Consider the following 22,036-nt stretch of genomic DNA (forward strand, 5'->3'; position numbering starts at 1 on the left):
ATTTACATTTTATTTTATTTTTGGCTGCGTTGGGTCTTTGTTGCTGCACGCGGGCTTTTCTCTGGTTGCAGCGAGCAGGGGCTACTCTTCATTGCGGCGCGTGGGCTTCTCATTGTGGCGGCTTCTCTCGTTGTGGAGCACAGGCTCTAGGTGCACGGGCTTCAGGAGTTGTGGCTCACGGGCTCTAGAGCGCAGGCTCAGTAGTTGTGGCGCATGGGCTTAGTTGCCCCGCGTCATGTGGGATCTTCCTGGACCAGGGATCGAACCCATGTCTCCTGCATTGGCAGGCGGATTCTGTTTTGTTTTGTTTTGTTTTGTTGCGGTTCGCGGGCCCCTCACTGCTGTGGCCTCTCCCGTTGCGGAGCACAGGCTCCGGACGCGCAGGCTCAGCGGCCATGGCTCACGGGCCGAGCCGCTCGGCGGCATGTGGGATCTTCCCGGACCGGAACACGAACCCGCGTCCCCTGCATCGGCAGGCGGACTCTCAACCACTGCGCCACCAGGGAAGCCCGGCAGGTGGATTCTTAACCACTGCACCACCAGGGAAGCCCTATAGTGAATTATTGATCAGTTATTTTTTTGAGGGATAATACTGTTTGTTGATTCACAGGGACTTCTCAATCTTTTCTACAAGTGTTTTTAGGGTACTAGTATGATTCATTATTAATGGTCTAGATATACTTTTTAAATGTTAACATTTAGCAAAGTAATGCTTTTTTTCGCGAATAAGATCTTTTATTTGTCATCATTAAAAGTGTAAATTTTAAACAGATTCGTGTACTACTGGCTCATATCCACCAGCTCGTTCGACTTTAGCACCTGTCTCATCTGCAGAAGCTTTTCCAGAACTACTACCTTCACCATGTGACACTCCATGAGTTTTCCCAATTCAAACTTGGGCTTCTTCAGCATTTTTACTTTCCTAACGAAGACATCATAGAGCAGATAAGTAGACTGGCAAGCCTTTTCTGTGTCTTTTCCAGTGCTGTCTGGAATCAATTTATTGACCACTTCTTTCAAGTCATTTGTCTTCGCCTCTTGGGTCATGGTTTCCATCATCTTCCGGATTTGGCAGACCTGTTGGTTCTGGGCATAAGAGGTCTTACGAATCTGACTGTTACATTTTTTAGTAAAACCCACACAGAATAGACGAAGCAAATAACCATGGGTAGTCTTGACACCAATGTGAGCTTCAACCATGGTCTGCCATTTTTTGACCATGGAGCACATTTTCTCACAGGTAAGATCCGTGCCATGGAAATCAGGCAATTTTTTGCCCTGAACATCTTCAGTAATTAGCTTGAATTTTCTAAATGCAACTTCATCATTCTGCAGATCAGCAAGGCTCACTTCAAAAACAGAATCCGGGGGCTTCCCTGGTGGCGCAGTGGTTGAGAGTCCGCCTGCCGATGCAGGAGACGCGGGTTCGTGCCCTGGTCCGGGAAGATCCCACATGCCGAGGAGTGGCTGGGCCTGTGAGCCATGGCCACTGAGCCTGCGCGTCCGGAGCCTGTGCTCCGCAACGGGAGAGGCCACAGCAGTGAGAGGCCCGCGTACTGCAAAAAAAAAAAGAATCCTTAAGGTCATCAGATGTGATTTTTGAGTTTTTGTGACTAGTGTTTTCCCAATATTTCTTACATTGACACATAGCTAGTGCTTTCACATCATACCAATCTTTCTTAGAAAATGAGTCAACCACTTTCTTCTTGGCTCCCTTTTTGCCACTTTCGTAAGGTGCTTGTTCTTGCCAACCACCGTGGTGCTGCTCAGAGAGCCAAAAAGCCAGTGTAATGCTTTTTAACAGAAAACTGCAATATAATGTAAGCATGCTGTTTACAAAATAACTATAGGACTTATTTTTTAATCATTAATTCCTAATTTTGAACGCATGAACTATGATGAATGTCTTCCTCTTTCAATCCCATCAGCATACTTCTGTCACTTCATGTAAAAGTTTATTTGAGATGATGTTAAAAGCCAGGACTAGACAGGTGGAATAGCCTGCCTGTCACCCGATGTGGGTCAGATCCTGCAGAAAGCAGAGGCTCAAAGGTAATCAAGCATAGATCAGAAAAGGAGATTATTATAACGTGAAGACAAATTTCAAAATTTTCTTCCTCTGGAATCATTTTTAAGTTTCGGGACTTCCCTGGTGGTCCAGTAGTTAAGAATCTGCCTTCCAATGCGGGGGACGTGGGTTTGATCCTTGGTCAGGGAACTACGATCCCACACGCTGCGGGCAAGTGAGCCCGCGCACCACAACTATGGAGCCTGCATGCTCTAGAGCCCGCACACCACAACTAGAGAGCCCACACACCACAACTACTGAGCCCGCGGGCTCTGGAGCCCACGCGCCACAACTAGAGAGAAGCCTGCGTGCTGCAGCGAAAGATCCCACATGCTGCAATGAAGATCCCGCGTGCTGCAACTAAGACCTGACTCAGCCAAATAAATAAATTTTTTTTAAAGTTTTCTTCATTTGTAATACTTTGTACACGTGCAAAATGCAAAAGGTTCCAAGCGTGTACGGTGAAAGTCTCCTCCCTCCCATGCTGTCTTCACAGAACTCCCCTTTGTCAACCAGTATCTTGTGTCTATTTCAGAAAACAGCTTTACTTTGTATGTTTAATATTTCCTATTAATACATATAGTCTGCACTATTCTTAATAGCTACATAATTGGATATGATTTTCCATAATTTCCCCCAAATTTGAATTTTTCTTCATAAAGAAAGTTACATGCAACTGAATATATTGAGCATTTAGGACCATTAAGGAGGAATGTCAGTAGATGCCTACAGGGAAATTCAACATCCCTCTAAACTGTTTCCTTATATTTGTAGAGACCGTATCAAAAGCTTGAAGCCCCTGCTAACTCTCCATTCTTACAATTCTAGGAGCCCCTGCTGGGTTTAACAGGACGCTAGAACAGAGCAAAGAGGAGATGCCATTCACTCCTTCGTATCAGCAGACCTACTGGTTAATACCATCAAGAAATGCTCCAAGGCACTTCCATGCCTGTGGGTGAACATTAGAACCATTCCAAACCAATGCTAAGATCTGCACGCTTTCCAGAAGACCTCTGATGGTGCAGAACAATCATCACCATGCACAAAATGCAAATCCAGTGGGCGCCTGGGAGACCTCACATGACGGTAGTGGTTCTGGAGTTCAAGTGGAGTTCCAGCAGGACTTTGTTTATCTAGTCTCTCATCTATTCAATACACATTTATGAACATTTACTGTGTTCCAGGCACAGTTCTGCTCCTAGGGGTATGAGAAGAGAGACAAGGTTCTTGCCTTCGGGGAGCTTACATTCCAGTGGGGAAGAGCTGGCTCCACCTCACCAAAGCCAGCCAGTCTTTGTCTTCTTTCCTCATTCTGGTCATTGCTTTCTCTCATTACCAGCTCTGCCCCACCCCTCCACCCACCCCCCCACCCCCACACACACGCCTACCCTCTCTAGTCAACCTGCAAACCTGCATTCTCTGCTCTTCGTTTCGTCACCCCGGATGCCTTGCCTGTGTATATGCATCTATTCATCTCCCATGTGTCTAAGTGTCTTCTTTGTGCCCAGCAGGGTCCGAAGCTCTTTGTGGGCACTCCATAAAAGTGACTGAATGAAGGCCCGGCTCTTGGCATTAAGGCTGAACTTTTATTAAAGTAAGCTTTTAATTTTAAAACGTTTTTTTATTCACAGAATAGTTGCAAAGATAATGTACAGAGTTCCCGTACACCCCTCAGCCAGCTCCTCCTGTCATTAGCACCTGACATTACAATGGTATATTTGTCACAATTAATGAACCAATACTGATACGTTGTTATTAACTAAAGTCTATATCTTACTCAGATTTCCTTAGCTTTTCCACTGATATCCTTTTTCTCATCTAGGATGCCACACCACAAGTGGTTGTTGTGTCTCCTTAATCCCTCTGGTCTGTGACAGTTTCCAGTCTTGTTTCTCATGGAGTTTTGACAGATTTGAAGAGCTCTAGTTAGGTATTTTGTAGAATGCCCCTCTAGTTGGGTTTCCCTGATGCTTTTTTTATGGTTGCACTGGGGTTGTGGGCTATTGGAGGAAGCCAGCAGAGGTGAAGTGCCCTTCTCACATCTTGTCGGGGTACATGCCATCCACATGATGGGACAGTAAAATCAATCTTGAACACCTGGCCAAGGTATAGTTTGCCAGCTTTCCTCACTGAAGGTGACCCTGTTCCCCTTTTACCTACTCTGTTGCTTGGAATCAAGTCACTAAGTGCCTTCCCCCTCCCCTCAAGGGGCTAGGGGGTGGGGAGAATTAAGCTCCACCTCCTGGAGGGTAGTATTTATGTACATCATTTAAATTCTTCTGTAAGAAAGATGTAATTCTCCCCCTCTTCATTTATTTATTTAGTCAACCACTTATATCAGTATGGACTCTCATGCATATTTATGTAAAGATTTGGGTTATAATCTGATACTAGGCTATTTATTTTGCTGCTCAAATTGTTCCAATTTTGGCCATTGGGAGTTCTTTTTAGGTTGGCTCCTGTGTCCCTTTGACATGCCCCATCCTTTTGTTTTTTGAGTATTTCTTTCCTTTCTGGCACTACTGTATATTTCCTGCCCCAGCCTTAGAATCAGCCATTTCTCCAAGGAACCCCAGTTCCTTTTATTGGGGAGGCCTGTTTTTCAGTCCAGACCTCAGCATCACTTACCCACCCACTCAGTCAGCCTGTCAAGGAATACGTAGGTATATTCTTCTCTCATGCTGATCATTGAACCAGATGTGGGATATACAGTGGGGAACAGAGCATACAAGTCCCTGCCTTTAAAAGCTAGTGATGTGGCCTACGAGACAGACAATGAGCAAGTCTCAACAAAGAAATACGTAATTATAACTTTGATACATGCTTCAAAGGGAAGGGACATGGCCCTCGGATGAAAAATAACCTAAGTCAGGGACCTGGGTTGCATCAGGTGGCCAGAGAAGCCCCCCATGGGTAGCTAACATTTAGATAGAAAGTAGATGAGAACGATTCAACCATTCAAAGAGTAGAGGGAGGAGTGTTTTCAAACTGCAGGTTAGTGGGTCATGGCTAGCTTTTTAAAAAAAGGACAGAACATACCAGAAGTATTATCATGTAAAACTAATGTTGCCTTTATTAATAGGTTGATGTATTTACTGGTTCATGGTATAAAATATTTCTTACAGGGGAGTATTGTCAAAAAAACAAGTTGAAAGCAACTGTTTTAGGAGGAAATAAAGGCAGATTGAAAGCTCTGAAAAGAGAAAAAGCCGTAACATACTTGAGGATCTGAAAGGAGGCCAGTGTGACTGGGGAGTGAGCCTAGGGTGTGAGAAAAGGCTGTAAATGTAGGGAGGTGCGCAGCCCTCGAACAGGGCCAGGGCCCAGGAAGCCTCAGTATTTTCATTAAGGAGCAATGGGAAGTCATTGGAGGGTTTCAAATGGGGAAGTGTTGATATTTAAGAAGATCTTTTAGGCTCCTATGTGGAGAATGGAAGGAGAGGGCAAATGAGGAAGCCGGAGCCAGTCAGCGAGAAGGGTCGTACAGAGGGAGGCCCAAGCAAGAAGAGTCACTAGGACATGCGTTCACATTCCATTGTCAGTCTTGTACTCCCAGCCACTAGAACAATGCCTGGAACACAGAAGACCTTCAGTGTATACATGTTGAATGAGTAAGTTACATGATTGTAGTAAAGACGGAGAGAAGTGGTTGAGTCAAGACATGTTTGGAAACTGGCAAGTCTTGCTGATAGATTGGGTCTGGGCAGAGTGAGAGCCCTCCCTCACACACCACCCCGCCAGTGCTGACATTTGCTTTCTTTCTCTGCTTTGGGCAGTTACAGGATCCTTTAACTGTTTAGACTGTGTTTCTACCTCTGTGCTTAGTCATAGTGGCCAGAAGTGGAAATAACAGAATTTTTCAAGAGAAACTGAGATTGAGTAGAATCACAAAAAACAGTTCTTAGCACAGATTTTCAGACTCACAGATTTTATAATCTTTGATACCAAATCTCTGAAATTCTGTGAGCACCAATCACTAGCAAATAAAGATCCTCAGAGGGGCACCAAACTTCCTGGCGTTTTAGCATTCTGACAGGGAGCTGGCTGGGGGCCGAGGGTAATCGTGTATAGCTATGTGCCAAAGACCCTTCTCCCACCCGATTTTATGTCTTATTAAAATATATTGTGGCCAAATCCTTTCTTGATACTCCTTTTCTTGACAGTGCTGATGCCTGAGGTCTGCAGCTGGCTGCCCACTTGGCGACTGGCTTCCTCAGCAGAGGGCAGCCACCTCCTGTCACTGTGGAGGGACTGGGACAAGGACAGGCCTAGACAGAGCCAACATGGAGCAGAAAACAGGAGGAGCCAGACCCCAGGAACAGAAAAATGTGAGTCCTCTCTGGAAAGTCGGGCACCAGAGATGGGCGTGCTCCAGAAATGCTGATGAATTTTGAAGGGTTGGTCCTTTTGGTCAGATGGGTTTCATGCTCTTCTGAGAAACCAAAGCAACCATCAGATGTTACTGGGAGTGATGCCAGTGGTGTTTGCGTTGGTTAAGAATTTTCATATGACAGAATAACAAACTCAAACTGGCTTAAGCAAACAAAGGGATTGTGTTAGTTTATGGCCTGAGAACTCCAGCACGCAGTCTAGAATTTAAATCTTTCTCACGATACCAGCTCCATGTCCGTTTTGTTTAGAGCACTGCCTCTTCTGTGTGTCGGCTTCATCCTCAGGCTGGCACTTCTCTTGGTGGCACAAATGGCTGAGGGAATTTTGAACCTTGTATTCTCCAATACACCATCCAGGAGAAGGGGGATTGTCCCCTCTGGTAAACCCACAGAGGGCTGAGGAAGCTTTTTTTCCAGAAGCCCTAGGAAACATTTCCTCAAATCCCACTGGCCTGAATCGGGCTGTATGCCCACGCCTGAGCCAGTCACCATGGCCAGGTGATGGATACTCTCTGGCTTAAGCACATCAGGGCTACCCCTGGGAGCTGGATGTATCCAGCTGTTAGAGAAGGGGGGGACAGTGAGGGGGTGGGTGGTTCCCTCAAGGCAAAATGTGGGTGCTGTGGCAGGAAAAGGGAGGAGAGGGACGCTGGGGAGGCAACCTGTGTATGTTTACTACATCAACATCATTATTATCGTGATAAAGGCCAAACTGGAGGCAGTGCAGATATAGATAAGGAAAGCTTTGTTCAGAACCCCAGTTCTGCCTGCTTCTAGGTGAGTGACTTAACCTCTTCAGGTCTCAGTTTCTTTATCTGAAAAGATGTGGATGAAAGTACCTCAGGGAGGGTAAAATTCATATATCTAATTATGTCATATATATATGTATATATCTCAAAATATATCAGGTTATATATTTGAAAAAGTAAAAACAAAATGAGGTACTTTTTGTATTTTCTCAAAGTGGCAATTACAGTCAGTCCTGTAGAAGCCAAGACTGAGCCCACGTTTCAGCCTAGTAGGACGGCAGGTGGAAGGAAGGCTTTCCTGGCCACCGAGTGTTGGGCAAGTCAGGGCCCATCTCGTGTCTTCATGGCGAGAAAGAAGTTTCACTGGTTCAGAACCAAACTTAAGCAGCAGGTGTTCAGGGATGGGGTGTTGAAGTTTCAGCTTTGATTTTTCTATGAAATCGTTCAGGTTACTAAAATGTCGGCCCTATTCTCTTGTTTAAGAACTGGTTTCATTTCTAATGACACAGCACCATCATGCCATTCCTTGATTTAGTCACGAGAACCAAAACTAATGTGTGGCTAGTTTCATGTCGTTTTTATAGCAGTTAGTACAGAGAACAACAGGCTCTTGTAAAAACAGATGTATTTGCTATCTGTTTCTCTATCTGCTGCCTCTCAAGCTCAAAACCCTATTTCTAAGATGGCGTGGTCCTCTGGTTGGGCCTTGTGGGAGAGGCTCCTGTAAGCTGCTCTTCTCAGTGGGAAACCTTTTCATAAGAAACGAGAGTCCCAGCCCCCAAACATTATAAGAATTGTAAAGGGGTGTCAGAAAGAGACCTTTCACCTTTTGAGAGAAGATTCGCTTGGCATTAATGTCTACTGTGAACCCAGAGGAGGGGGTTTTATTTTATTTTATTTTTCTTTATATCTTTATTGAAGTATAATTGCTTTACAATGATGTGTTAGTTTCTGCTTTATAACAAAGTGAATCAGTTATACATATACATATGTTCCCATATCTCTTCCCTCTTGCATCTCCCTCCCTCCCACCCTCCCTATCCCACCCCTCTAGGTGGTCACAAAGCACCGAGCTGATCTCCCTGTGCTATGGGGCTGCTTCCCACTAGCTATCTATTTTACGTTTGGTAGTGTATATATGTCCATGCCACTCTCTCACTTCGTCCCAGCTTACCCTTCCCCTCCCCATATCCTCAAGTCCATTCTCTATGTCTGCATCTTTATTCCTCTCCTGACCCTAGGTTCTTCAGAACTATTTTTTTTTTTAGATTCCATATATATGTGTTAGCATACGGTATTTGTCTTTCTCTTTCTGACTTACTTCACTCTGTATGACAGACTCTAGGTCCATCCACCTCATGATCCTTCTTCAAGGCCTTGTGGTATTAACATGAAAAAGTGAGCATATATTTAGCATTCCTGGAAAAAGCATGGCCTTCCTATTAACGCTAATACTCTCATAATGACACCACAGCCAGTCTCCTCACAGAGGCTTTATCATCTACAGTGTCTCTATAGGCAGGTTAGATAACAAATGTTTACAGATGAGGAAACAGAGACATCGATGGCTTCAGAGAGAGAGTGTTGTGGAATTTAATTAGAGTCCTGGGCTAACCTCTGCTGTGTAATTGCTTGATCTCTCTGTGGTTCCTCACATATAAAATGCAAATAATAATAATAATAAAATCCCTCATGGGTGGTAGTGAGGATCATGTAAACGAATGCATGTAAAGTGTTTACACCAGCACCTGGCACATAGTTTTCACTCGATAAATGTTTGTTGCTGTAATTATCATTACCTTCACTATCCTTTTTTCTCAATCGCAAGTTAAATGACCTTGCCTCTTTGACTCACACGTATACAACCTACCTACTGGGTCTCCCCCCAACCTCAGTTATTCATTTGATCTTGATCTCAGTTTGTTGAATGTTGAATATTGAAGTGAATTTCATGTTATGTGGATCCAACTCACCTGGGAGACCAGATTGGGCAGTTATGCCTCCTGTTCTTTGCTTTGATTCGGAGCCTGTGCTATGCTGTAGTCAAGCCCAGGTCACCTTCTTGGCCCAGTTTTAAATGTTTCATCCAGTTCAGCCAACATCATTTCACTTAATTCCTGCATTTAAAAAATTTTCCACATGGGAACATTGTCAAGAAAGCCTTTCTGTAGTTCATTTCTTTTTTTTTTTTTTTTTTTTTTGCGGTACGCGGGCCTCTCACTGTTGTGGCCTCTCCCATTGTGGAGCACAGGCTCCAGACGCGCAGGCTCAGTGGCCACGGCTCACAGGCCCAGCCGCTCCACGGCATGTTGGATCCTCCCAAACCGGGGCACGAACCCGTGTCCCCTGCATCGGCAGGCAGACTCTCAACCACTGTGCCACCAGGGAAGCCCTGTAGTTCATTTCTTTATCTTAATTCATTCTTTGTTTCTTTCAACCAATATTCTTTACTGTGTTCACCTGAGCAGTCCCCTAATATTGCTGGTATTTATTGCTTCGCATATGTACATCTTGTCCCTTCTCTCAGATTGTGAATTTCTTGAGGCCAAAAGCCATCGCTTCTATTTCTTTGCCTGCAAGACCGTGGGCAGGTCTGCCTGGGGATTAACTTGTGGAAGGGCTGTGACTGCATCTATGGATCTCCCTGATCCTTTCCCTCTGCTTACAGCCTCTTTCTTTTCTCCTAAGTGTCTCACTAGGCCTTAAGCAAGCAGAGACGTAGATTTCATTGTCAGGGCTGATCTGTCCTGTATTTGGGGCTTTGAAGGTGATACACCCAGGGGCGTCCTTGGACTAGGCCTCCAACACCCTCTGTTGGTGTATGTGTTGGCAAATCACCTGCCATTTCCTCCAGCAAACGATCACATCTCCCGTTCATGTCTCATTGTGTTTTCCTTGGTTTAATCTCTCTCCTCCTACCCACAGTCTTATCCTGCTTTTCCCTGATTCTCTTGCAGGCCTGTCCCATTTCCTGGCCTCTGTTCGTGCATTGGCCATTACTCTTGTTCGACCCTTCTGTGTGCCTCACTTTGGTTTCTGTTCCCCCTGTTCTTTTTCTTTCACTTTCCCCCACCCACCAGCCCTTTTTAACAGTGTCATCATGACTTACAGTTTGGGAACATGGCCCTCGCCATCTCCCACATTACACAGCCGCCCCAGCTTTCGTTTGCCCAGCATCCCTCCCCTGAGCCAGTTCGGCAGGACAGAAGCTCTGCCACGGCCAGACGCCAGCACCAACTCTTACTGTGAGCCCTGCTTCATGCCCGTCTGCGGAAGCAGGGGCGGGGCTGAAGATGGAGGCCACAGAGAAGGACCCCAGACCTCTCCTCAGCTTCTGCTGGGATGTGTGAGTTGGGTGTGACCCCAAGACTCAGAACAGCTTCGCTCTGTGAAAGCGCGAAATGGGGAGGGTTCTCTGAAAGGAATGGTCTGGGCTGCGGGGAAGAGGTGGGGTAGCACATGTGACAGAGACCCAGGAGGTTTCTTGTGCTGACATGACTTGGCCTCCTAATCCACAAAACTCAGCTGAAACACCCAAGCCAATGAATAACAGGGTCCCGGCCATAAGCAGAAAACGCTCTTCCCTTTTTCTTCCCTCCACCTCACCCATGCAGCCTTGTGCAATCTGTCCTTATACAAAGGTTTGCAAAATTGTCCAAGTGGAGTACAGGTCTGTAGTTTCTTGGCCACACCTCCCTTCCCGGAGGGTCAACCAGCACAGCTGGAGCAAGCTGACGGGGTAGGAGGGGAAGGGGACGGCAAGGATGCTGGGAACGGGGCCTTCTAGGACTCAGTTTCAGAGATCAAGAAAGCGGTCTTCTTATTTCAAACATGCAAACTGAATTTGGTCAAACACTCTCCTTGTGAGGCAGCTGCCCTTTGAAGCTGTGGACCAGGGTGGAAGTAAAAGCTCCTGTCTGAGAAAGGATATGTTTCTTTCTTATGCTCTCTCCTGACCATTCTTTTTCCTGCTGGTTTGCTGCATGGACCCTCTGCCGGCAGCGCTGGGGGGAGCCTGCAGCAGCCGGAGCAGTGGTGCCTGAGTGAAAGTGATTAACACCCTGAGTTCCACAGCTACCTCGGCGTCTGCAGCACCTTTCCCCAGCCTGACCTCCCCTTGATGCCTTTCTGCTGCTGCCGTGTGAGCCAAGCTCGAAAGCCAGGCTGAACAGGCTGGTTGAAGAAAGGAGTGAGACGAGTCTTAAGTCCCAGAAAGGCAATGCAGCCCAAATCCTGGTGCTAGTGGTTAAAGCCCACACATGGGTGCATCTCACCTATGACACAGGCAAGAAAGCAAATACAGCTAAACTCAAGATGGACATCTGTATTCAGAGATCTTTTATATTCACCCATATTACCTGGTATGGTGCTGAGAATGCATTTAATATTTATGGACCCTTTTGGCATTAAGTAAGGCCTGGCCAAGATTAAAGGAAAAGATAATAGGAATTTTGCCAAACAGGACCAAAGAATGCAATTTCTTAAACTCTATTTTATTATTTTTTCTCTTCTATTATGGTTTATTATAGAATATTGAATATAGTTCCCTGTGCTATATAATACGACCTTGTTGTTTACCTATTTTATATATAATAGTTTGTATCTGCTAATCCCAAACTCCTAATTTATCCCTCCTCCACCCCCCTTCCCCTTTGATAACCACAAGTTTGTTTTCTATGTCTGTGAGTCTGTTTCTGCTTCATAAATAAGTTCATTTGTGTCATACTTCAGATTCCACATATAAGTGATATCATATGGTGTTTGTCTTACTCTTTCTGATGTACTTCCCTTAGTATGATAATCTCTAGTTACATCCATGTTGCTGCAAATGGCAACATTTCATTCTTTTTTATAGCTGAGTAGTATTCCATTGTACTTATACCACATCTTCTTTATCCGTTCATCTGTCAGTGGACATTTAGGTTGCTTCCATGTCTTGGCTATTGTAAGTAATGCTGCTATGAACACTGGGGTGCATGTATCTTCTCAAATTATAGTTTTCTCCAGATATATGCCCAGGAGCGGAATTGCTGGATCATATAACTCTATTTTTAAAGAACTATTTTTATGGAATCTTAGCTTTAGTTGGCATCAGCCAAAGTGTGCCAATCTCCTTTCTGACCATCTTATTTTAGAACTAAATGTATAATGTTACCCATACCAAGTATCTTGGATATCTTTTTCAATTGATCTTGAAAGTTCACAGAGCTGGACTTCTGAGGCCTTCTAGACCTGTGGAGTACACGGATGATCCACTGAAGTGCAAAAAGAAAATATTTTAACTTCTGTTTACATCTACGTTTTTCTTTTTTTAATAAATTTATTTATTTATTTACTTATTTTTGGCTGCGTTGGGTCTTCGCTGCTGCGCGCGGGCTTTCTCTAGTTGCGGCGAGCGAGGGTCACTCTTCCCTGTGGCACGTGGGCTTCTCATCGCCGTGGCCTCTCTTGTCGCGGAGCACGGGCTCCAGGCACGCGGGCCTCAGTAGCTGCGGCACATGGGCTCAGTAGTTGTGGCGCACAGGCTCAGTTGCTCCGCGGCACGTAGGATCCTCCCAGACCAGGGCCCGAACCCGTGTCCCCTGCATTGGCAGACGGATTCTTAACCACTGTGCCACCAGGGAAGTACCCACATCTATGTTTTAATGTAAAAACGAAGAAAGGAATTAAGCTTTACTAGTACTACTAGTAATAATAATATGACTAATATTTGCTATACATATTTGCAAGTATATGTGTATAACATTTACAAATAAATATAAATATGATGGGGATACAGGTTCTAATTTTGCAGAGGGTGGGGACTGGATTGTATGATCAAAGAAGTTTGCTGGGACTGTTGCTTCTGACCATGTGGACTAATAGAGACCAAATTTACCCTCCGGTCTGAAACAGCCCCCCCAAAAAACGGGATCTAGCGTAGGAGTTGTCACATGATAGTTGCTGAATGAACATGAGTTGAGTGTATAACTGAAGCTCCCCAGGGAAGCCCAAGATGGTTAGATCACAGATGATGGGGCGTTAGGGCCCAGTGCACCTTAGCACTGATCTATTCCAGTTTCCTCATTATCTAGATGAGGAAATTGAGGTCCAGAGCCACACAGTGACTTCTCCAAAGTCCCTCAGCCCCTAGTGGTGGAGTTATATTCTTTCCTATAAACCAACCCTAGAGTCAACAAGTCAATAAACCACAGCCCCAAGCTTTTTTTTTTTTTTAAAAATAAATTTATTTATTTTAGGCTGCGTTGGGTCTTTGTTGCTGCGCGCGGGCTTTCTCTAGTTGTGGCGAGCAGGAGCTACTCTTCGTTGCGGTGCGCGGGCTTCTCATTGCGGTGGCTTTTCTTGCTGCGGAGCATGGGCTCTAGGCGCACGGGCTTCAGTAGTTGTGGCTCGCGGGCTCTAGAGCGTAGCCTCAGTAGTTGTGGCATACGGGTCTAGTTGCTCCACGGCATGTGGGATCCTCCCGGACCAGGGCTCGAACCCATGTCCCCTGCATTGGTAGGTGGATTCTTAACCACTGTGCCACCAGGGAAGCCCCAGAACGACCTTTCTTAAAGGGCTAATTCCCGCTACTCACAGAACAGGGATAGGGTGGAGTTTGAGGTGTTAAAGGTAGCATGTTCAGAAACAAAAATAGGCACCAAGAATTATTGCACACAAAGCCACTTGGAATTGAAGATATGGCCAGACATTGCTCAATTCTAGAAAAAGACTGAATGAAACTTCCAGGTTGGGTAGAGGGGCCAGAGGAAGATCATTGCTAACATAAGCTCTGGTTGTACCTCAAGACTCTACAGGACACTTTGGGTTCTGGATCACAACAGGCCTATCTACCTAGAAACTCCAGAAGATTCTGGACCTGATCCAGGCCAACCAGTACTTCCTAGTATAGCCCGCAGGCCCTGGGTCCGTCCTGGGAGTTGGGGGGCAGGTGGGCCCACAGCGAGCAGTCTCATGTTGGGACCCCACTGCCCAACTGCTTGGCCTGACTGAGACCCCACATGGAGAAGACCCAGTCCTGAGGGGCACACTGTCAGCAGTGGAGACCTTCAGGCCACGTGACACGTGCATCACTCCTCACGGGAGGATCTTCCTGCTCTGGCCTATAGGAGCCGCTGACATTGTACCCAGCAGGCAGGAGCAAAGCACCCTGCACCCCCCTGCCAGGCACTTTGTCCTAGGTTTTCTTGGGAAGTGGCAGCTGTGGACGAACCCTTTCACTTTGGGTTTCTCCTCAGTTCACATTTCTGCCTGCTCCTCAAAGCCCTTGAAAAGGCAACCCAGCTCTTTCAAAGCACTTTTTTTTAGGGCCGGAAAATTCTAAGACATGTCAGTGACTGCCTGCTGTTGTCTTGAGTGTTTAAGACTTGATCTGGGCCCGTCGTAGGAATGGACTTCTGCCCACAGAGGCTTCCTACTGCCTCTCCTACCACCCGGAGTATGTCTACAGGGTATACGGGGTGGAGGCTAATGCTTGACTCTTGTTCCAAAGATTTTCTGGTAGTCTCAGAGTTCAGCAGAGTTTTCAGCAGTGACATTTGGGCTTCACCTGACAACATGAATGACAGGGTTTGAAAGTGAATAGTGATTTAAATGAGGCTTATACAGACGTCCCTGCCCTGGGGTCTCTAGAAGGAGAGGTGCTCCGGAAAGGAATCTAGCAGGAGATGATTATACAGCTTAAAGCGAGTCTCCTGAACAATACTTGCCATCTGATGTACACCGGATTTGGAGGTGAATCTCTTTAGGCTCAGGGCCCAGCTAGGAGATGGTCTGAACCAGCCTGACCCAGGGGTGGACATAACCAGCCAAGCTTCACCTGTGCTGTACTCCCTCAGCACGGAATTGTCCACTCGACTCACTAGCAGAGGCCCAGCGCAGAGCCCTGGAATGGGAAAGGCATGTTCCCGGCAGCCAGCGACTGGAAAGTGATCTCTATGCCCTCATTAGACCGAGCAGGACAGGGCTGTCATTAGTCTCCACTTTGTAGATCAGGAAGCAAAGGCACTGAAAGAGCAAGTAAGGCACCCACTGCCGCAGGGTGAGTCAGCGGTAAACTGGGCCCAGCACACAAATTTTGTGCCTCTGGGCCAGCCTTCGGCTCTGCCTCGGCCTCTGTGGTCTCAGAGAAGATGTCTCCTGCCTTATCCATAGCAAGAGTTCTTTGTGACACTCATTCCATGAATCCTGCCCTAACACTCTCTGTTCTCCTCAGGTTTGCTCAACAGCCTGAGGCCCTGCCTTCCTCAGTCTCCCTTCACACAGCCCTTTGGCCGTCTGGCGGGTTGTCCAGCTCCAACTGGCCTCTTACAGACGTCCCAGTTGGCCTCCCCACTCACTCCAGCACATCCACCAAGTGGTCCCCGTGCCCTCGGCCTTGGCCATGGTGGCAACCTCCCCACACAGTGTGACTCAGAAACACAGCCCTGACCTGGGGCTCCCAGGCTTGTTTCCTTCCCTTACTGCTTCTGTCACCCACACTGGTCTCTCTGGTTCCTTCAGCCACTCCCTGCATCCTCTTCCTCATTTCTTTCTCTGCCTGGAAAGCCCTCCTCTTCCTGTACCATCAAGGCTCTTTCAGGAATTCAAGGCCCCTCCCAACTCTTCAAGAACTCCTGTTTTTCCTTCTCTGCAATGTCTTCCTGTACTGCCTGAAGAAACATCGTGGTCTCTCCAGATGCCATTTGCCCCCAAATCTGATTTGGCCTCAACTCTCTCACCAGTATCTCAAATTTATATTTAAGGTGATGTGATAGGCAGAATTCTAAAATGACCCAAGATTTCCTGTTTCCCGACTTGCGTGCACACCCTGTGAATATGATGGATTTTACCTGTGTGATTAGATACGTTTTATAGCACATTTGACCTTAAGGGAGATTATCCCAGTGGCCCTGATCTAATCATAACAGGGACCTCAGTCCTATAACCACAAGGAACTAAATTCTACTACCAACAAGAAAGTGCTAAAAGTGCCCTGTTTCCCCAGAGCCTCCAGACAAGAGTTCAGCTGCACCAACACCTTGATTTCAACATTGTGTTACTCTGAGCAGAAGCCCAGGCATGTTGTGCCAGCCTTCTGATTTATAGAATTTAACTGTGAACTAATAAATGGGTATCGTTTTCAGCTGGTAAATTGGTGGTAATTTGTTATGGAGCCATAGAAAACTAATACAGGTAAATATTTAATTGTGTTGGAGTTGTGGATTTTCCACATTTATCCTGGCACCAGAGTCTCAGGTCAGTAGCTACAGCCACACTTGTGTTGATGTCAGTCTTAGGTTGTAGACTCCCAGCAGGAGTTCCCTCTGAATATAATTCAGCAATAAGGGGGATTCTTGGTTCTCAGCACTCTGCTGCCAACTCCAAGGCAAAGATGAACTTGGCCTTCCTGCCCTCAGGGGCTTCTAATATAGCAATTGGACAATCACTGAAAGAGTCTAATACAAAGAAGATCAAGGCAAGGGAAATCACATCCGGTATCTGAAATCAAAAACTTATTAGAGGAAGTGACATTGGACCTGAGCCCTGAAGGCTGAGTGGTGTTTTACTTTAGGGATGGAAATAGGAAACTGAGTGAATTTTTAGAGAAATAGCGTGTTGGACACTTGACACATCAGGGGTAGTGTGAGTTAGGACAGAAACAGTATTCTGGGTCCCCAGTGTGTGAAGGCTCTTGAATCGTCAGGTGTAGTGTGTTTGGGTGATTTGGTGAGGAATTAGGGACCAAGGAAAATTTGGAGGCTGGGGAGGGATAGAATCAAGGTGGACTGAGTATGTAAGATGGATTAAAGTAGAGGCAGGTAGGAGATGGGGATTATTTGCAACCATGAGGGGAGAAGAGGTAAAACTTAATCAGAGCCTGCATCATGGCTCTGGCAGTAGGGACAGAAGGAAGGAGAGAATGTCACAGTCACTGGGGAAGATAGAAATTCCACCAACAGAGCCACAAAATGAACATAGCATCCAGCACAGGTCCATCCATCAGTCCCACCTTCCTCCACTCATTCCAATATTTAAGATGTATTGTATGTCTCCTCTACCCAATAATCTGTCCCAGGTGCTGCCCCAAAGGCAAACATCACTATATTTGAGGAAGTAGGAATGACTGTGTTACCAAGAGACAAGTGGTCTAAGTCCTGTAAGAGAAGTGTGGCTCGAGAACTACAGGTTCGGGAGGGAGGCAGATGGCGCCCAGCTGCAGTCAGAGTCTTCAAGAAAGAATGACGTGGAGTCACTGTTTAACTTGTAGGTGGCAAATTTAAAAGGAGAGGGGTCTTTGCATCTCTCCTCTAAACTACCAATGAAACGTCACCTCATCCCGGTACACACACACACACACACGCGGACACTCACTTAGCTGGAGCCTGCTGAATCGCGCCTCACAATGGCAAACATGGTGAAACAGTTGTTCCTGCACATGCTCAGTTGGGTTGTTCTAGAAGACAACTGGGTAGCCCTTTGGGCCATTCCTTAGACACTGGCTTCCTCCACCCGCCTCCCTGACTGACTGCCCAAGCTGTGGTGATTATCATAACCATACAGGGTAAGAGACATACAGCGTCGTTTTTGTTCAGCCACCACCAGACCAGCCGAGGGCCGACTAGGCCAGCAGGGCTCTTCCTCCTTCCCCCTCGGTTCTGGGTAAGCACACGTCTTCCACCCTTACTTTAAAGGCAGACAATTTGTTTTTATCATTTGCCAACACAGCTGAGGATGATTATTAATTAATCAAAAACACTGACTTTTAACTTCCCACGCTCTCTCCAGAGATGCTCCAGTGACAGCCTGCATCTGGACTTCAGAGCTGTTTAGATAGAAGTGGGCACCATGCAGCAAAGATTTGTTTTCTTCTGGTTTATTCTTTTTAAAACACAACTCTAGCTTAATCCCATTTAGCCAGTAAACTTGATTTTTAAGGTGGTCTCATTTTGTGGGATTTTCTGCTGGTCTTTATACAGCTTCCTTTGAAACCAGAAATGCTGTGTCAGGATTTCACAAAAAGGAAAATGTAAAGAGCACATTTTCTGTTCATCAAAAGCTCAAACCGAAGCACACAAGCAGCACGTTTCCGTGAATAATGAAACACCACTGTCCTCCTCTGCTGGCAATCTTATGTCGTGGTAGTGCCCACCAAATTCAAGGTCTCGGCAAGGAATACCTAACGGCTTCTGAGAGCAAGTTTGAAACGTTACAGTTGTTAACATCACAGCAAAGGATGATGATCTGATTCAGTGGGCTGAGGTTTAAGCAACGAGTCTTTTCCCCCTGTTCTAAGATGGCGCCGCTGGGGAGCCATCCTCCCCTCTGAACTTGAGCTTTGTGGCTACACAGTGGTTTTCAGTGAAAAAAGAAAGGGGCGGCAGAAGATAGCTTGCCTCAAATTACACATCAAAGCTGAATGGCCACCTCTAGAGTGAGACGGGGTGCGCTCTGGCTTCATCACTTGGCAGAGGCTAGAGTAAAAACTCCGATGCCTTTTTAGGAGCTGTACCGACGGATAGAAGATTTTAAGCAAAACCAAACTTAGGAGACAAGTGGGCTTCCCTTCCACTTAGTGAGGGCCACATCTTCAGAATCTCAGATACCTGCAAGGAGTGTGTTGTCTTGTAAATGCAGAGGTGCCAGCTTGGGAAAGGCGTTTTGTGAAATGCGGAGCAAGGGCTCCCCCTCCCCACTTGTGACTGTGCTCCCCTTCCGGCTGCTTCTCTTCCTCATCCTCGGTGACCCATGTTCCCAAAGCCCCCGACTCCTTTAAGACAACTCCTGGAAGCTGTCTTGCCAGTGCTCAAACCATCCAGGCTTTGTTTCTCCTCTTTGCTCTCCTGCCACCTGTCTTTTTGTCCTTGCCATTGTTCCTTAGCATCTCCACTGGAGGTGTGCAAGGGGAATAAAAGGGGATAAAAACTCCACCTTGTCACAGTCCATTTGCTTCTTGTGGACAGCTCTGCTAAAAGGCAGAAGAGAAAAAAAAAAAAAAGGCAGAAGAGGAAGCTATTGCCCAAGATAAGAGTTTAGATAAGGTTTGGGGATTATCTGTAAAATTCACTTATTTGTGGTTACCCTCCCGATCACCTGAGGATAATGGGGGGGGTGTCTTTATCAAGCACCTGTTTTTAGGAAGTTAAGGGCAAAATTCTTCAGTCATTTCTAAGAGCTGGTCAAAATAACTCGAGATAAAACTAGCATACCTACTTTATACCTTGTATCCACTCCATTGTTTAGCTCTCTGGAGCCGGCTGACTTTGGGAGTGGAGAATTTCCTATCTCTTGTTGGTCGGGGAAAGAATTTAACTAATTCTCAGGTTAATAGGGGTCCCTGGCAGCCCTGCAGTTCTTTTGAATGGCTGGGAAGAAGTAAATTGAATAGATAAGTGAGGGTCTTTGATTACAAGTAATAGAAAACAACTGAAACTAATTTAAGCCAAAAAGGTCAATTTATTATAAGGACTCAGCAGAGGATCTCATGGGACCCAAGGACCAGGCCTCTGCAAAGGGCTGGGGCTGAGGCCTGGAAGGCTTTAGGATTCTTGGTCCATCTCTCAGCACCCACCTCCCCTTTAAAAAAAAAACTATCCATCCTCTTCAGTTCTCTCATTTATACCTTAACCCCCTCTGTCCTTCCCTTTGCCCCCCGTACACAGGGTAAAGAAAGCAGAGCTGACCCAGGATCCCAAATTTCCACTTTCACAGGGCCAACCAGCAAAGAAAGACCACTCTCTCTCTCTCTCTCTGTTTTTTTTTTTTTTTTTGCAGCGCGGCATGTGAGATCTTAGTTCCCTAACCAGGGATTGAACTTGCACCCCTTGCGTTGGAAGCACAGAGATTTAACCACTGGACCTCCAGGGAAGTCCCTGAAGACCACTCTCTTTTGGCACTAGTTTAAAATTCTCAAGAAAGAGCATCTGATTGGTCCAGCTTGAGAGCTGTATCTGCCTCTTGCCCAATCAGCTCTGACGGGAGGGTGGGGTCGTGGGTATAAATACGACTTCTGAGTCAGAGAGAGCCAGTGCTCAGAAAAAAGTGTGTGGGTGATGGGATAGGATCACTCAATATTTAGTAATCCAACAAAAGAAAAGGGCCATAGTACCTGTTCCCCTCATACAATCTGGAGAAAAACCTGCACATGTAGGAAAACAGACAGTTAAAATCATTTAGTGCTAATTACTGTGAGGATAAAAACCCTGATTAGAATGAGCTCTTAGGAAATAACCAAAACGGCCCATCTTCAGTTGAATAGATAAATACATTAAGGATGGGCATAAAATGGAACCCACAACACAGCAGTGAAAATTAATGAGCTACAGCTACACAGTTTAGTATGGACGAATCTTGAAAGTATAACGATGCATGAAAAAAGCAAGGCACAGAAAAATACATCCAGATGTTTTTACTTATGAGGTTCAGAAACATGCAAAATTGGACAATATATTACAATGTAGTCTTACTTATGTGTATGGTAAACTATAAAGAAAAAAGAGAGAATGATAGACTAAATTCAGTATAATGGTCACTTATGTGGTGGAGAATGAAAATGTGCTCAGGAACAGATAAATGCGGAGCTTCAAACAGGTTGGTAATGTTCTATTTCTTAAGCTGAGTGGTAGATGTGACAGCATTAACTTTATTATGATTTAATCTATACTTACGTACTGTTTTTGTTCATATGATATACTTTGTAATTAAAAATATATATAGGGCTTCCCTGGTGGCGCAGTCGTTGGGAGTCCGCCTGCCGATGCAGGGGACGCGGGTTTGTGCCCCGGTCCGGGAGGATCCCACATGCCACGGAGCGGCTGGGCCCATGAGCCATGGCCACTGAGCCTGCGCGTCCGGAGCCTGTGCTCTGCGGCGGGAGAGGCCGCAGCAGTGAGAGGCCCAAGTACCGCAAAAAATATATATATATATATTGTGCTCACCTGATCAGGGGACGATGGTGAATAATTCAGTTTGTCAAGTGGTTTTCTGGTTTCTATCCATGTGACAACCGCCCTGACAAGGAAAGTGTCTGGGGTGGCCCATCAGCACTGTGACCTGGAAAGTACCTGAGGTACAGCCAGGCTTTTCTTGGGTCCTTTGTCCTGATGTCAAAGCAATTACTCATCTCTACTCCTAGCTCAAATGTCCCAGCCATCTCTACCCAAGAAAGTTACCTACCTGCGTGCGAGCATTTCCATCAAAACAGGATTACAAACTGGTGGTTTCTTAAAAGGTTAGACATAGAACTACCATATGGCCCAGCAATTCTCTTCCTGGTGTATATCCAGCAGAATTGGATAGATACTTGCACACCCATATTCATAGCATCATTATTCACAATAGCCAAAAGGTGGAAACAACGCAAGTGTCCATGAACAGATGAATGGATAAAGAGATATGGTACATCCATACAGTGGAATATTATTCAGCCATGAAAAGGAATGAAGTTCTCACACATGCTACACATGGATGAAGCCTGGAAGCATTTGCTTAGTGAAATAAGTCAGACACAGAAGGATAAATATTGTATGATGCCACTTATACAAGATACTTGGCATAGACAAACTCATAGAGGCAGAAAGTAGAATGGTGGTTACCAAGGGCTGGGAGGAGGGGGAAAGGAGGAGTTATTATTCAACGGGTACAGAGTTTTTGTTGGGGATGATGAAGAAGTTTGGGTGTAGATAGCATAGTGGTTAAACGTTATGATTTTTTTTTTTTTTTTTTTTTTTTTTTGGCGGTACGTGGGCCTCTCACTGCTGTGGCCTCTCCCGTTGCAGAGCACAGGCTCCAGACGCACAGGCCCAGCAGCCATGGCTCACGGGCCCAGCCGCTCCGCGGCATGTGGGATC

General features: G+C 46.0%; 1 protein-coding gene across 1 annotated transcript; it reads right to left on the reverse strand.

Annotated features, from left to right (window-relative positions):
* Positions 1 to 763: 763 nt before the first annotated feature.
* On the reverse strand, positions 764 to 15,593 carry LOC116763308 (40S ribosomal protein S3a-like). Its single transcript, XM_032650872.1, is given in 8 exon segments — positions 764 to 864; positions 867 to 1,371; positions 1,558 to 1,644; positions 1,646 to 1,725; positions 1,728 to 1,793; positions 6,217 to 6,336; positions 11,166 to 11,381; positions 15,548 to 15,593. Coding segments are annotated over 8 exon segments (1,221 nt in total).
* Between the last annotated feature and the right edge of the window lie 6,443 nt (positions 15,594 to 22,036).

This window comes from Phocoena sinus, chromosome 12 (genome assembly GCF_008692025.1).
Source record: "Phocoena sinus isolate mPhoSin1 chromosome 12, mPhoSin1.pri, whole genome shotgun sequence".
NCBI lineage: Eukaryota > Metazoa > Chordata > Mammalia > Artiodactyla > Phocoenidae > Phocoena > Phocoena sinus.